General features: G+C 47.0%; 1 protein-coding gene across 1 annotated transcript in view; it reads right to left on the bottom strand.

Moving 5' to 3' along the window:
- The window catches only part of ARHGEF38 (Rho guanine nucleotide exchange factor 38), a 124,890-nt gene that overhangs the window by 48,583 nt on the left and 59,240 nt on the right, over window positions 1–17,067 (bottom strand). Inside the window, exon 4 of the mRNA XM_046655924.1 lies at window positions 5,409–5,556. Within this exon, the coding sequence (XP_046511880.1) occupies window positions 5,409–5,556 (148 nt within the window). The remainder of the gene's footprint in view (window positions 1–5,408; window positions 5,557–17,067) is intronic.

Genomic DNA, 17,067 nt, shown 5'->3' with positions numbered 1-17,067 from the left:
CCTCCTCCTCTCCCCTATCTCCTCCTCCTTCTCCTCTACCCCATCTCCTCCTCCTCCTCCCATCTCCCATCTCCCCCCCTCCCTCCTCCTCCTCTCCTCCCCTAGTCTCAGGGGCCACACAGGCCTCCTGCTCTTGTGATTGCCACAGGCAGGCTCCCTGTGTTCTGGAGTTCTCTGCACTTGCTAGTCTGCCTGACGACCCCTCCTCCAGGAATCTGTGTAGCTACTCCTCACCTCCTTCAGACTTCTGCTCTGCTGTCCCTTCCCAGAGAAGCTTCCCTGACCGACCGCATTGTGCCCTGCCCGCCCCCCGCCCCGTTGTCTTGATCCTCCTTCCCTGTCTGATTTCTCTCCAGGACACTGGGTCGCTGTCTAATATGCTGTATAGTTATTCAGTTTATTGTCTACCTCTCTGCTCCCGCATCCCAATGAGACGAGGATTTATACTTGCTTGTTCTCTGCTGTAGCCCCAGTAGCTGAAAAAGTGAGTGGCACATCGTAGTGGCACAAAACATATTTGCCAAATTCATCAATTAACAATAAAAATATGGGAACCAATCACATTAAATTTCAGGAATAAAGGAGATGGAAGTTTTTCTCTAAAAACCTCATGCGGTTATAGAGAAATAAAGTAATAACCTGTGTGAGTAACCTGATCGCCTTGACCTCTGGTTTCCAATCTTTTGGAATACAATGAATGCTTTCAACGTAAAAAGCTTTGTGACCTCATCCCATAATAGTAGATGGTCGTTTCATGTTCAATTATTGAGAAGAAATTCAACGATAAATGCCTATGCTGAATTTCATAAATTTTAATGGACTTACTAAGTTATTCCCAGTGCTCTGTACATGTAGAAACAATGATGAACAGACGTGTAAAGCAATTAGTCCCTCACTTTTCAGACAGGTTATATGAATGTGTTCTTAGACACCCTGAAATAACTATGTTCTGTTGAATCCAAGACGTCCTAGTTGGGAATCAATCAGAGAATTACAATGTTTAAACAATCCGCAGCTGCCACAATTGTAGGCGCTGTCTAACTGCTGTTTGAAGGCTCCTCTGCGTCAGTGAGAGAAATGGCGCCACCACCACCGCTGCCCGATACCGCTTCCATCACTGGCTGTAAGTTCGCGTTCTTTCCCCAGTCTCCGCCCCCTTCCTATGAGGAACTTATTTTCCGAGTATCCCCTGGGAATCACGGATCAGACAATGTTGGGGAGAAGTTGAATAAAAATAAAAGTGCAGTTTTCTATGGAAACAAACAAGGGAACATTGTGATCATTTTGGAACCAAAGCACATACTCTGAAGTTGAAAGAAAAGATTGTTCTTGTAACTTCCAGAGAAGACACGGGAAATTTTTTTCTCTTTCTGTTTCATTTATTTCAATCAAATGAAACTTAAATACATATTATAACATTAATTAAACACTGTGTTTAAAGTAAGTATAACACTTTATGGAAGGAATCTGAGAGATTTTCCAACAGGGAAACCTGGTGCAAGAGCGGGGCTGTGGCACTGCATTATAATGCTCCTTTTTATTTGCTCATCATTTAAAAAAAATTTGCTTTTAGGCTAAAACTTTCTAGCAGTTAACCCCAGCCAAGGACAATTCGGGAAGGAGGAAGTTGAATTTTGTCCATTTGCCCATTTATGGGATAAAGTAACTTAATACATCCACGGCCACACGCCTGCCCTCGTGGGCTCTTCATAATTTGACTCACAATTAACAGAAGCTTTCATGTGGCTATTCCTTAAGGATTATGGTCTTTGCTCAAACACGATGCCATACAACAAGGAACTGAAGGAATTTCCAGAAGAGATTTTAACTTTTTACTTGGACACTCCATTAGAATAATATTAAGAAATATAAAATGTGGTGAACAAATTGAAATCTATTCTTTTAGATTCTGCATTGCAGGAGCCTTCAGCCCCATCTCTCCTCCCTGCCCAGAGTGGAGATGCTGTCACAGTAACATGAGCAGCCAACAGATGACTAGAAATTAGGAGTGTCCTCCTGAGGATGGTGGCCTTTGTTAGGAGGAAGAAAAATCTAGATAAGTTTATAACAACTGGCTATGAAGCTAGAAATGTTTCTTCCAGCTACTGAAAAAACTCAGAAAGCCCGAGTTTTGGAAAACTTGCTGATTTCCAATTTGTAGGCTGCGGATGCAGAGGTGGTATTGTGCTTCTGGACAGTTTTCGACTTTCCTTTCTTAAGGTCTCCAAACCCTCACATTACTGCCTAGATGGTATCTATGTTGTGAAGAAAGCCGCTTGCTTCAGGGAGAGCAGCGGGAGGGCCCCACGGTCGTGATCGCTCCTTCTGGAGGGTGCTTGTTAAAGTGTGGATTCCGGACGGGACCCCAGCGATCCTGGTGGTTTTCTTTGGTCTGGAGCAAAGCATAGGAATCTGCATCGGTAATCCACATGCCTCGTGGAGCTGGCACAGGGGAGCTCATCCACCGAGAAACAGTGCCCTCAGCTTCCAAAGGGATTCACAATTATTTTCTGTTTCTCTTTTGAAACAAAATGGGCTTCAAAAAATAGCCAAAGGTTATGAGCTCAGATCTGTTACAAAACCAGCAAATCTCTCCCCATCCTTTTGGAAATTAGTCTTGAATCTCATCATGACAGCTTCAGGCTTGTTATTTAAATTAACTCTTGTATTGTTATTACACGTTCCAGATGCTTTTGTTTATCTACCCAACTAGAAGGTGTTTTCCTAGGAGGCAAGAACTATGCTTTTACACATATTTTTAAAATGTTTCCAACATTCTCTAGCACTCAATAAATATTTACTAGGCCCTCAATAAACATGTTTTGATTTTGGTTAATCTGCAACCTGAGCTGCTTTAAAATCCACTTTACCTTCTGAGGTGTGAAGCTGCCACTCCCGTGGACGTTGCTTCAGACCCAGTTGTTCCAGCACGCCCTTGCACAGAGAAGAGGGAGGCCATACCTATTCACTAGGAATCGGCCCCTGCACACCTGTGCTCCCATATTTCACCAAGAGGAAAAGGCAGAGCCATGGTAATAGCGTTGACTGACTACCTGGCAGGGGAAAGCAAGCCCTCGGGGTGGTGCAGACTCTCTCCAGCCTATAAACCTGTTTGAAACCTATTCCTCAGAGCTTAAAGCTTAGCTCAATTGAGGTCAGTATTATAGTAATGTCAATAAGTCTACTGCTCTCAGCCTCAGGCAAAGCTGTGTAATTCATCATTCACTTTATTTTCATGGAAAGGCAACTTTTGGAAAATAGTTCTAATTTAAGCTATTTAATTTTGATTTTCTTTCCCTTAAGGAACTGTTCTGCCAATATGACTTCTTTTGGATTTTGTGCTTTCTAAACCTGAGCACCTTCCAGTGTCTGAAATTATTCCCTAAAATCAGAGTGGTGCTCAATATACAAGATTCGGGACATCGCCAGGGCAATGACTCGAGGCTTTCAGAAGAAGATCAAACAAGCCATTGGGTCTGAAAGTAATTTTCAGTAATTGGGACTTGATGAAGTTTCAAGATGACCTCTGCCATTAGCTGATTTTAGGGGGTATGATACTGAGCTACACTGCCCAGTGGAACATTCTGGCATGGTCGATTTCTTTCTCTTGGGAGTCACAGGCTTAATGCATAATAAACTGATGTTCATCCCCCTCTGAACAGACAGCAACGCTGTGGTCAGCTGTCAGGAGCACCTGCCAGAGCAAATTAGCAGCGTCCTCCCCTGTGGGCACCTCCGTTCCTGGGGCGGGGGCTGGAGTGACGACCAAGTGCCTCTTGTTCTCCTGCTCTGAGACTTCTCTCCTTGATTTCTGGAAACTGAAGGACAGTGGCTTCAGGCAGACCTTTATTGGATCAGATCATGCTGCTAGTTTAAGGTGGGAAAGGTGTTCATTCACACCCAGGATAACACCGTTATTCTCCCTAAGAAAAAAGTACTTATGTATTTAGAAGATGTTGCTCCTAACATATGAAAGTATTAAGATGGGTACCACTGCAAACTGTAAGTTTTCTCTGAATTGATTTGCTAGCACTGACCGAAACTGCAAATGGCAGAGAAATAATGAGCTGGAGCCACTCCTCTCGTGTTACCTTTAAGAGTCACCTGATCAGATTGAGCTCCGTGTGGGCAGGGTCCAAGTCTTACTTATTTTTCTATTCTTCGGCACCCAGAACTCTGCCTGGTGCCGCACAAGCACTGAAGAAATGCTTGAGATTCGCTGACTTGAATATGTTCTTTTCCACGGCGTGAAAAATGTCGAAGAACTGCCATAACTTAAGGACCAGTAGAGGGCAATAAAGTTAATTTAAAAAATTCTTCGGGCCTCGTTTAAACCCACTTTCAGTCCATTTCTAGGCTGGAAAGGCTTTTTCCAGAGTGGTCTCGTTTAGTCTCCTGACCTCACTATAGTCCAGCTACTGGCTTCTTGTACCACATGATCCCCCTCTTTTTGCGCCCTACCATAGAGTCTATAAGGGGGCGTGCTAAGGGTCAGTCTGGGGGTGTGCATTGATTTATACACCACAGCTGTCTCTGTTTGGTCAGTTCTTGGCCTAATCAAGACCATTTGACAATGGATATTCCTTAGAAATGAAAGGCAACGGAACCACTGGTAAGATGTGGAGTATGGCAGAAATCTTGGTTTTAAGCTCCATGCAGGAGAAAACCACATAAACCATAAGATACTAATTCCATTTAAAAGAATCAAACCAAACCCATGTCCATATTTATGCATATAAATAAGACCAGAAAAAAATGCAAACTGTGATTATTAATGTGTGGTTTAGCAAGGAATTAATATATGAAATAGCAAGGTTTTTTTTTAATCTTATTCATGCTTGCTTATATTTTTCAGATTTTTAGTGAAAGATAGTTTTTCAAGATTAAAAAAAGCATACTATGTAGCATCTCCCACCAACAATTTAGAGGCAAGGAAGGAGGGTGTGACTTTAAAGGGCCCGCTGGTCTCTGCCCTCCTCCCCTCATCCCACAGTGAGTCGGCGGAAGCGAGGGCCATGCAGAGTCGTGGGACGTTCCACTGACTTCATTGTGCTCTGTGGTCATGGAGCCACACGCGCCTCGCATGTTCATGGACCCGGTGGGGGCAGGCGGGTACCACCAGCTTTCAGGAGGGGCTTTGCTTCCATGTTTCATGTTTTGATATTGCATTCCTCTATCCCTACAGAGCCCCAAATCTACTCCCATCTTATTTTTGCTCATCTTCACAGGAAAAAAACCATCCATCAGGTTTCTGTCCTGTCAGCTTTTCACAAAGAGAACACAAACTCGTGCTCCCAGGAAGGCTCCTCAAACACAGGGTTGACGGGAGACCTCCGTTCACACCCAGGTAGAACGCTGCCTGCAGGCACCCGCCAGGGCAGGGGAATTGTCGCCTGGAAAGGCCTTACTTTAAAGACTGGATGCAGAGGCTCAGGTGTCCCTTCAGCTCCTCCTCCTTCTCGTAGGACTCCAGGACGCTGTGCGCCTCATCGTGGTGATAGCAGTAGACCTTATAAACATCTTCCAGCGGCCCTTTGATCTGCAGGAATGCTTCTCCTGATAAAGGCGAAACAAAGGCAGCGTGCGTCAGGTCAGACTAAACCAGCGCTCACACGTTTATTACTCGACAGTGTTGACTCGCCTCAGAGGTTAGGGGGTCCCACTTTACCCTGGGCTGTGCAGGAGGGTGAGAGACGTTAAGTGACGTCTCCTTCCTCCCTCCCTCCCTCCCTGTCTCTTCCCTTCCTTCCTTTCATAAAACAAAGGAGGAGTTTCTGAATGGAGACAGCAGGATTTTCAGAGATGACTTCAGGCTCCTGGCTAGTTGAGGGCAGCCTTTGGGATCCATCTGTAGGGTTTGGATGAGGCTGTGCTATGGACTTGCACAGGTTGCTTTTACTGTCTGAAGCTGTCTCCTCCCCTATAGGATGGGGACAATGATAGATCCAATTTCACAGGGACCTTATCAGAATTAAAGGGGCAGCGTGTGTACAGTTCAGAGCACAGTATGCACACAGCAGATGCGCACGTGGAGCTCCTAGTGTTAGTTTGTTACAGGTGTGGAGAGTGAAACGTCAGGTTCTATATAAATTCTCTCTCACTGTTTATTCCACTGACATGGACTGAGATTCTCCAAAAGGCAAGCAATGGAGTTCAGGGAAGTAAAATATTTTCTTACATGTAATAATTGAAAGACTTGGCCGTTATTCCTGTTAGAAATAGGTTGGGTAATACTATGAGCCAGGATTCATAAAGCAGCTTGGGCTAATTGTGTCCAGTCATTTAGGGAATCCTTTCTGATATTACGATAAAATCGAGTCTACAACTGACGGCTCGAGTACATGTTGGACAATAGTTTGATTTAATCACCCACTCCATCACGTAAAAACATATTAAGCATCCACACAACCCAGCACTGTGTGAAGATGATTTGGGAAACACAGAAGAAATATGCAACAGGTCTGATCTCAAAAACATTGCAAATTTGGGATCGATGATGATTTGGGACGGAACTAGTTGGGAGTGACATGGACCATGAATCTGGGCCTGTTACAGTAACAAGGGTAAGTCATCCTCCTACAGAATAGGTGTGCCCTTTGTACTTCCAACACGCTTTGCACACATCAACTCCCTGTGCGTAGGAGGAGAAAAGAGGTTATTTATCCATATTAAACAAGGACAGACAAATCTGAGTTTGAAACACATAAATGATTTTCCCCAGTCCTGTCAGGAAGGTCAGGACGGGGATCAGAGGCTACATTCTCCTCCACCATTGACCCTCCACAGATCACTTTGTCCAAAGGGATGCTCTTGGAGAGAACACCGAACTCAGAACCGGAAATCACCGTCGTTTATGGTTTGTGTGGCGACTACGGGAAGGGCTTTTAAAAAATTCCTTGAGTCTCAATTTTCTCATTTGTAAAGTGGAAATAATAGTTGCTCTCGAGGTGCCTCTGAGAATTAACTGTGAGGTAGGTGTAAAAAATGCCTAGCACTGATGAGTTCCTCGATAGATGTCGCTTGTCTCTTGATGTGGCTCTACCATCTCCAGAATAAAACTGGTACTGTCAAAGTATGACATTCTTTTCTAACCTATATCCAGCCAATAAAAGCCTTCTCTTTCCCTATCATTCCATGGGACTTCCCTGTGACTGTAGTTCGACTCTGCATGTGTGTGTGTGTGTTTTGGTTGTTTGTGTTTGTTAATGGTGCTTTTTTGGACTTGTCAGGAAACTCAGTGACTGTGCGCATCTCTGGAACTGAAGGGATGAGGGATTATGGTTCTGTCTCTGGATTTCACTGAACTGGTCCTCCAACCCGTGTAGGTCTTGTATATTGGCTCCTCAAGACAGCAGCACAAGCAGTAAGAAGTAGAGTAGTTACGAGAAGAGAAAGTAAAATAGGGTGGTGACTAAATCCAGGGCATCAGGGGAGAAGACCCTCCTCGTAACGGAGCAGGCGGCAGCCGCAGGGAGGGTTTTGTCTGGGCCGGGAGGCAGACCAGAAGAGGGCGTGAGTGACCGGCTGAGGAGAAGCTCCCCAGCAAGCCAGGGAGCAAGGATGTGAACACACACACGATACACAAGGCGTGAGTACACAAGACAAGGCTGTAAAGGTGCTTGTTCAGGCAAAGCAGCCTAGATAGAGACAGAGAGAGAGTGGGGGCCACCTCATAAATCGCAACAGGATCAAGTCAGAAAGTCAAAAGGCAGAGGACAAAGACATTTATTTGACACACAACGAAACCATTAATTGTAAATTCCTGTGTATTTTCTTTAACAGACGTGGTCTCGTTTAAAAGAATTTATAGCTCTTTCCTTAACAGAGAGTCGGAGTTTTTACTGTTTCCAAGCAAAATTCTGTTGGGGCTCTAATAACAATTATTAAAGTTAAAAGATATTTAAGCTCTCTAATTGAAAGTCATTTATTCACCCAAAGGCCAAGTGCAGCACCGGTGGGCAGAATACTTGATTCCCTCCCAGGCCCTCCAATGTATTCCGATTCATAATAGTGCAGGTGAAGCCATGCGTCTTGCAGCAGAACGTGATTGTGTTTCCATGGTAACGCGCCTCTCAGCTGCGTTTCTTTAGCGGTGAAGGACGACTGCTCCGTCTAATGTGTGTGGGCTTGAAGAGACGATTAGGAGGGGAGAAGGGACTGAGCCAGGACCAGTGAAGGTAATTTCACTTCTGGCTGCCTGTCACAAAAGCACCAGAATCCTATAAAATAAATATAACTAGCGTGCGCTTCTTTTGAAAAATTCTACAACCCAAGAATGTCTGCATTGACTTCCCCAAAAAGCAATCGCCATGAAGAGGAGAAAAAAATGCACCCTTTTTTCCTTAGTTATCTCCTCTAAAAACAACTCCCCATATTATTGAGCATATTTCACGCCCTGGAACTGCTGCTCCCGTGTTGCAGACTGCTCCGTTCACTGACGTAAATACCCGGGTGCTCATGTTCCTCTTCTTGCCTGGCTCCTCTTTGTTTCTAGACCCTCATGTCCATCTGCAAGATGAGCCATACCAAATGATGTGGCCTCTGTATTATTCTGACCTCATTCTAGGACGAATTCCCCTGCTGGTAAGCAAACAGGGTAAAACCAATGATATCCAAGAGACCTCCTTGTCCCAGGCCTTGATTAGAAATATGGCATAAAAGGCAATGAGGTAGTTATGCTCTTTACTTCATCTTTATTTGGCAACTATTTAATGAGTGACTATCAGGCACCAAGCACTTTGATAGGTACTGCAGATATAAGAATCCACACATCGCTCAAGGAACTCACGAAGGCCAGGAAGGGAGAGAGCAGAGTAAACCCTCATTGACCGCCGCACTATGTGAGAAGTCTGATAACAGAGAGAGAAAACACAGAGCGCCACTTGTTCTGCTCTTGAGGACCTCTGAGCTATTTCCATAGCAGCCTGCCCTTGAAATCAGAGCTGTGAGTGAGCAAGGAAGCAGAGAGACACGTGAGGGAGCAAGGTCTGTGCAGAAACTGCAGGTGGTCCAGGATGGCGGGTGGTGCCATGTCTGTGGGAAAGTCTCAGAAGAGCTCATGCTGGTAGGCAGGCGCCAGATCGTGAAGGACCTCGTGTGTCCTTAAGGAGTTGGACCTTCAGCCTGAAGGTGATGGAGAAGTCCTGGTGGACTTTAGCAGCAGACTAACACGGCTAGATTGTGTTTTAGAAAGATTACTCTGGTGGTTAGTCATAGGAAAGATGGAATTTGGGGAAGGAGTTAGTGAGACTGGAGAAGAGAAGCCAATTGAAAGGCTTGAGTAGAAACATACGAAATAAATAACGAGCTGTGTAGCGTACTTCCATCAGCAGCTGGCGTGTGCACACGCACATGAGATGTTGGCTGTAATCACTGAAGCAAAAGCAGGGAGGATGGAGAAGAGAGAAGTAAACGGACAGCGCACATGTGGAAGGGAGGACGAGGATGATTCCACTCAAGTCCCAGGATTCTGGGTTCAGGAGGCATGTGGGTAGACAATGATGAGGAGACAAGGAGAGAGTTTAGGTAGAAAGACAAAGAGTTTAACTTAAATGTAGTGAGTGTGTGTCCCCCGGATTATGTTCAAGTGGAGAAGTCCTTTACGGAATTGGATATATGAGTCTGGACTCAGGGGAAAAATATTTAGGACGGAGATGTAGGTATGTGAACTTGAGTAGCAGAAGCCACGAATTTGATGCGGTCGTGCAAGAAAGTCCACAGAGTGAGAAGAGAAGGGGGCTTGAGGACCAAATGCTGGGAGCGCTAACATTGAGAGGAGCCTAGAAGAGGAAGAGTCTGCAGAGAAGCTTGAGAAGCCACAGCCAGAGAGGAGAGAGGAAACCAGGGTTGGTGTCCGCGGAGCCAGGACAGCACTGAGGGAGACTCAGGGAGACTGCAGGGAGGTGGAATAAGTTTGTGGGTGACAGAGCTGCCTTTGTCCTCCAGTCTCAGTCCCCCCTTTTCTATAGCAATATGCCCCAAATAAAGACTACATTCCCAGCCTCCCTTGCAAAAGGTGTGGCCATGTAATTAATGTCCATGAATGGGATGTAAGTAGGCACGCTGGGGCAATATCCAGGCACTTCCTTTAAGAGGCAGCTAGCTCGCCCTTCACCCCTTCTTCTCCATCTTTTCCTGCATTGTGCTCTCTGGACCCTAGACACCACCATGCCCATGAAGAGAAGGCTGAGCGGGGCTGTGAGCGGGAAGAAGCATACATCCCAGAAGCCTTGTGGAGCAGAGCAGTCGCACATCCAGAACACAAGCCTTTGGACTTTTACATGAGAGAGACGAACACCTGTCCTATTTAAGCCAGCAATGTTTTCTTTTCTCTTTCTCCCAGCTGAACTTGATGCTAATCAACACACTATGCTTTTCTCTTTTTTCGTATGGAAATATTTCGGAAGAAATCATGACTAGTTGAAGGCTCCCTCTTTACTATCTGTAAAATTTTATTCAAAAATTCTATGAAAATATTATGTGAGGGGCCGGCCCCGTGGCTGAGAGTTTGGGTTCACACACTCCGCTTCGGCGGCCAGGGGTCTGCTGATTCAGCTCCTGGTCTCCGACATGGCACTGCTCATCAGGCCACGCTGAGGTGGCGTCCACGTAGCACAACCAGAGGCACTCACAACTAGAATATACAACCACGTACTGGGGGGCTTTGGGGAGAAGAAGAAAAAGAAGGGAAAAAAAGATTGGCAACAGATGTTAGCTCAGGTGTCAATGTTAAAAAATTATATGTATTATGTGAAGTGTGACTTATGAAGAATGTTACAGACTGACTGGTTTGTTTCCTCCTAAAGTCCATGCATTGAAGCCCTGACCCCAGTGTGATGGCATCAGGAGGTGGGGCTGTGGGAGGTGACTAGGTTTAGATGAGGTCGTGAGGGTGGGGCCCCCGTGATGGAGTTAGTGTCCTTATAGGAAGAGGAAGAGACCCCAGAGCTTTCTCTCTCTCCACCATGTAGGACACAGGGAGAAGGCATCTGTCTGCAACCCAGGAGGAGCGCCCTCACCAGGAACCAGGCGCCTGGATCTCAGCCTTCCAGCCTCCAGGGCCGCGAGGAATAAACGCCTGTTGTTTAAGCCCCAGTCTGTGGTAATTTGTTATGGTAGCCCAAACTGACTAAGACAAAGAGTTTAAAGTAGGAAGTTACTTGTATTAGCAAGACAAAAATATGTAATAAATTCAGCTCTAAAAAACAACCACAATGGTGTTAAAAGAGAATTTTAGTTAAAATCTTAAGAGTGAATTATGGCCTAAGATATATCACAAAAGAAAGTTCTATGGTTCTAAGTAAAACTTGTTTGTCAACACAGAGCATTCAGAATACACAGAAGAGGGTGGGTGCTGCGAGGACAGAGGGTGATGACCGTTCCCTGGAAGGAAGGTCCCAGATCCGGGTGAGATAATCTGAGTCTCTGGTGTCACTTCCTGCAGTGTCACCCACAACTGAGTGGATGCGCCGTCTGCGAATGAAAGAGCTGTGCTGGAGCTTGAAAACCCAGGAGCTCTGGGGAGAGCTCCCCGAGGTCCGCTTATCCTGCCTGGGCGAGCGTCCAGCTGCTGGGACTAAAAACGGTGGCAGATTATCGAGCCAAATGCCAGACCATGGCACATTTTCTTCCTGTCTTTCTAGCGTCCTTCTGTCCTCCAGGGAGGGTGGAGTGACAAGGGGAGGGGAGGAGGAAGAGGTTGGGAAAGTAAACGTTGCCTGCAGGAGTCACGACTTCTTGTGGTGATCATTTTGCAATAATATACACACATAACGAATCATTGTTGTACATCTGAAACTAACATAATGTTATCTATGTCAGCTCAATAAAAAAAGAAAACATTGGCTCTCTGAGAGCTGAAAGTTACGGTTTCTGCTGGCTGGATTAGGAAGAGGCACAAAAGCCTCCCTGCTCAAGGCTGACAACCCTGAGGACCCTGCTCTTAGTCCAGTCCACGGTTCTCCAGGTATCACACCTTCGAAAACGCCCCCCTTGAGAACGGTGGCTCTGCTGCAGCTGGTTGCTCTATACTGCCTGCCAGCCTCTGACAATGGCGTGGGAGACCACGGGCAGACTTGATCACAGCCACCACTAGGTTCCCTCTGTGCCAGCCAAGGGACCAGGCTCCTCGTCACCTCCTCCTCCACTCGTTCCACTCATCCGGGCAGTTCTTATCGAGAACGGGTTCCAGGTGCTGGGGACACTACTGTAACAAGACACACGAGTCCCTGCCTCATGGAGGTCACGTTCTCAAGGGCTGCGCCCCACGTCCTGTGTGCTGCTACCCCATCCGAAACATAACAAACGCACGCGGCAACCGTTGCTAGTTACTCATCCATTCTTCCTTCTTCCAAAGGAACAGAAGTTGGACCAGCAAGGAATCCAATTGAAAACACTGACCTTTCCTGAAATCTCTGGCCGTTAAAGGTGGCGAGTACGTGTGCCAGTATGCGTGTGTGCATGTGTGTGTGTGATAGCGACATAGTGTGGGTGTGATGACAACATGCTGCGGGTGTGAGGTGAAGGCACGAGATGTGGGCAGGAGTCTCTGGGAAGGGCTTCTCTTCCTCCGGAGGGGAAACGCTTGGGCAGAGGAGGGTTTGCCCCGTTGCTGCGGGAAGTAAAGCTCAGCAGGGGAGTTGCCATGTGGAGGCCATGAGGACAAACGCCCCAAGTCAAGTTCTGTGACAGAAAAGGCTGCAAAGAGCCGGCAGGCAGCGGCCCTGGTCCTGGACTACTGAATGATGGATTTCTTGTTACATGAGAAAAAAGCCCTTTTTTGGTGAAGCCCCTTTGGCGAGGTCTCTGTTCCAGGCGGGCCAGTGCAGTCTGCACTGATCCTGTGACTTGCCCCCCCACACCCGCTGCAAGCCGGCGGTGCCACGGCCAGACACAGGGGCTTATAGCACTGACAGTCACGGGATTTAGGATTTTATTTCCATGTGTCTTCTGTGCAATATCCGACTTTTCAGAGCTCCGTTCAAATCTGACTGCTCAGCTAAGCCACTGACCTCTGCCAGCTGAGTCCATCAGCACAGCCTCCTAGAACTCGATATTGTGCTCAGAGAACGGAGCTGTAGGGCTTGTCACTAAGCTCACTCAGCAGACCCACGTGGCCCAACCCCACACGGCACCCTGGGGACTGCCTCCTGCTGAGTTTTGCTTTCTTGTGTGGCTGTATGTGTACTTGACCCTGAAACATCCCCTTTTTTCTGTCCTGTTCTCTGAGGCTGACAGCTCTTCCATTACTGCCAACATCCGGAAGGAAACACCCTGAGCTCTCTGCCTCTGGGTCCCCCTACTGGCCTTACACATGCTGGTGTGCAGGCCTGGGACTCTCCCAACCTGCCCCGCTGGCCAGAATTCACCAGCTCCAGCCCATCTGTGACCTGATAACACACGCACACGCACACGCACACACACACACACACAGAGTGTGACCATAATACTAGAGCAATTCTTCAGGGGAGCTCCTCTGTGACATCTCCCTCATGGCATCGGGACAGGAATGGTCAGTGACTGGTACTCTTCTCACAAAACCCCTGCGTAAGGCACAGATTCCTGCTGTGGGGACACACAGGAGACACGGCTTCAGGAGAGCAATGTGCTGCCATGGAGCAACAGCTGTCACCCACTTCACCCGCAAAGGACAGAGAGCCCTAAACGGTCTTCCTCTCCAAGGATCAGCTCACCCTCAGGAGGAGGCACACGGGACGCTGGGGGTCCTCCACCACGACCTTCTTTCAGCTCTGGTCCCAGCACAGTGTGCTGAGGGAGGCGCGAAAAGTAGATGCAAACTCTTCATGACCCAGGCTTTTGTTGATACTTTGAAACGTTCCAACATTGTTGCAAATGCCCCGAAGAGGACACAAGCCCTGTGTGGCTATCAGCTGCAGAGTAACCAACCACCCTAAAACTTAGGACCTTAATACGACAACCATTTGATTTTTCTCTCAGGATCCTGTGGGTCAACAGGGTCAGCTGTCTGGTTCTTCTGCCCACCTGATGTCAGCTGGGGCTGCCGTCCACCCAGGGCTTAACTGGCTGGACAGTGAAGACGGCTTGTTCACGGGTCTGGTGCCTCGGCGGGGACGAGGGAAGGCTGGCATCAGCTGGACGCGGGGACAGCAGGGCCACTTTCCCACTCCGCATAGTCTCGGGTCCAACCTGTCTCCATGTGGTATTTCCCACAGGGTAGCTGGACTTCTCAGACGGCAGGGTTCCCAGATCACAAGACTAGAAACTGCCAACCCTTCTTAAGGCTTCAGCCCATTGCCAGAATGGGTCACTTCCACTGCATTGTTAGTTAGCAAGTCTCGGGGCCAGTCCAGAGTCAGTATGGGACCAGACCACAGCAGCACAAATCCCAGGAGGCATGGTCCGCTGAGGGCTGTCCTTGGGAAGTGCCTCCTACAATTGCTGTTCATTCTGTCACGTGTGGAGAGGATGCTTGATATGTTAAATCACCCTTCATAGAAGAAAACGTGTCACCTAATTAGATACATGAATTATCAAGATGCATAGCGATTGGGAGCACTGAGAAACCACGCACGTCCACAAACCTGATTTGTTTGAAAAACATGAGGACGACCTCTGAAAAAAGTCACATTGTATTTGATTGTTCCATACATAAGAAATCAAGCTTTGTAAATAGATGCATAAATTTAATATTCTCGGGAAAAGAACAAGGTAGTAACATCACGTATTGGACATTTATCAAGGATAGGCACTGGGCTATCATTACCTGTACACGGTTTCATCCACTCTTCACAAACACTCTCTGCTGTCCGTGTTACTGCCTCAGATTTCCAGATGAGAAATGAGGTTTCGTTGCTGGCCCGAGATCCCACATCTGGTCATGGATGAGCCAGGATGTAACCCTGAGTCAGCAATCTCGAAGCCTGTGTGTCCTTAAACTCTATGCTCTTGTCTGACTTGCTTTGTCCTTGCTCGCTATTTTCTTAAATTCTGACAGAATGATCTTCAGTTTAAGTGGAAACGAGAGTCACGTCTCACACTCCCAGCTCTAAGGATTTAGAGCCATTCCCCGTCTAGACAGCCTGCCAAAGTCAAGATTTCAAAACCCAGTTTCTGTCTTGGCATGATGGTCCAGGCAGGCTCTCAGATCTACAGACACACTCTCTGTGCTTCAACCTGAACCTCATCCGAACCCCGAGTTTACCACCGAGTAAACCCTCCCCCTGGTTTACTGGGGATCAGGAAAGTTTCCGCTTCGGGGCCAGGCTGTGAGTCGCAAACTCTCAGCTGTGCCATCTAAGGACAGGCAAATGCGACACCTGTGCTTTTCGTTTTGTGGTAATGTGGTTTGGGGAATCTCACCAAAAATCAGTTTATCTTTTGAAATGTGAGCTGAGGAGTTGTGATGGAGGTTGCCGGTGAGCCCTGTACTGATGTCACGGCTGCTGCGCTGGGTCCTGGAGCTTCCTTGGTGCTGGGCTCCACGGTGGATTGTGGTCCTTTACAAGGGCTCCCAGACTCTCCTGCCCGGGGGCCTCCAAGCCGTTTGTCATTTAGAAAGTCTTTTGCTCTAATCTCCACCTTTCTAATTCTTTCACGTCCAAGCTCAAAAGCCACCTTCCTCATCATCTGAGTTGGATTAATTAATCTCTTTTCTGTGACTCTGTATTATTTAGGTGTTGCTGCAGAAAAAAAATTCCCCCCAAAACTTAAAGGCTTACAGCCACACTGTTGGTTTGCTCGCAGTTCTCCGGGTTGACAGTGCGAGCAGGGCTGGCCCGGCTGGGCAGGCTCGTCTCCCCGTGCTGTTGATGCGGTTATCTGTGTTTGCAGGCCGTCACTGAGGCCAGCTGGCCCCGGAGCGCCTCTCGCGCATGTCCACGGCCGCGGCTGAGCCAATCAGAATGACCGGTCGTTGCTCTGACCCTTCTCTCCCTTAGCAGAGAGTGGATGTCGCAAGGCTATTGTGGAATATCCGTTTGCCACATTTTATTGGTCAGAGAAAGTCACAAGGATAGCCCAGATGTAAAGGGTGGGGACATTAGAATAGGACTCCAGCTCTTTCTTTTTCAAATATGGCCTTACCATTTTATTTTTTCCGTAAATCTTTCTGTAACCTTCCTCAAAGTTGCAAATTATGGTTAGCAAACTTGAAATTGTAAACAGCTTCAATTGAGTTTTCTCTGTAAACCGTAATACTTTTAACTTTCTATTTTGAATTAATTTTATTCTTATAGAAAAGTTGTAAAAATAGTACTGATGGTTTCCAAACGTCCCTCACTCAGCTTCCCCATTGTTAACACCTTCCGTAATCATAGGACAATCGTCCCCAAAAAGGAGACGAAGTTTGCTTCAACGCTGTTAACTAAACTGAGCCCTTTATCTGAAGTTCAGCACTAATGTTCTTTCACTGACCTGGGATCCATCCAGGCTCCGCTCGCATTCATCTGTTACTCCTCCTAGTCTTCTGCGGTCTTTAAGGACCACGGCTCCTCAGTCATGCCTTATCTTTAACGACTTCGACATTTAGAAGAGTGTTGATCAGTTATTTTGTCGAGGGTCCCTCTTTGGAGTTTGTCTGCTGACGTCTAATGTTCTCTCATGATTGCATATATTTTGGACAAAAGTACCACAGACATGATCGTGTCCCCCTCAGCACATTGTATCACAAGGTTCAGGATGTCATATGTGTTATTGCCTGGTATTGTTGACCTTGATCACTTGGAGAAGGTGGTCTCTGCCCACTTTCTCACCATAAAGTTACCATCCTTCTCTTTCTTTTTAAAAAAATTTTTTTTTTTTTAATTTGAGGAAGATTAGCCCTGAGCTAACATCTGCTGCCAATCCTCCTCTTTTTGCTGAGGAAGCGTGGCCCTGAGCCAACATCCGTGCCCATCTTCCTCTGCTTTATGTGTGGGATGCCTACCACAGCATGGCTTGCCAAGTGGTGCCATGTCTGTACCCGGGATCTGAACTGGGGAACCCCGGGCCGCCAAAGCAGAACGTGAGAATTTAACTGCTGCACCACTGGGCCAACCCTGTTCTTTCTTTTTTTTAATATGTTCATACATTCACACAAGACTTTTTTTA

The sequence above is a fragment of the Equus quagga genome, chromosome 3 (assembly GCF_021613505.1).
Source record: "Equus quagga isolate Etosha38 chromosome 3, UCLA_HA_Equagga_1.0, whole genome shotgun sequence".
NCBI lineage: Eukaryota > Metazoa > Chordata > Mammalia > Perissodactyla > Equidae > Equus > Equus quagga.
The sequence above is the reverse complement of the archived record's forward strand: the minus strand, read 5'-3'. Positions and strand labels throughout refer to the sequence as shown.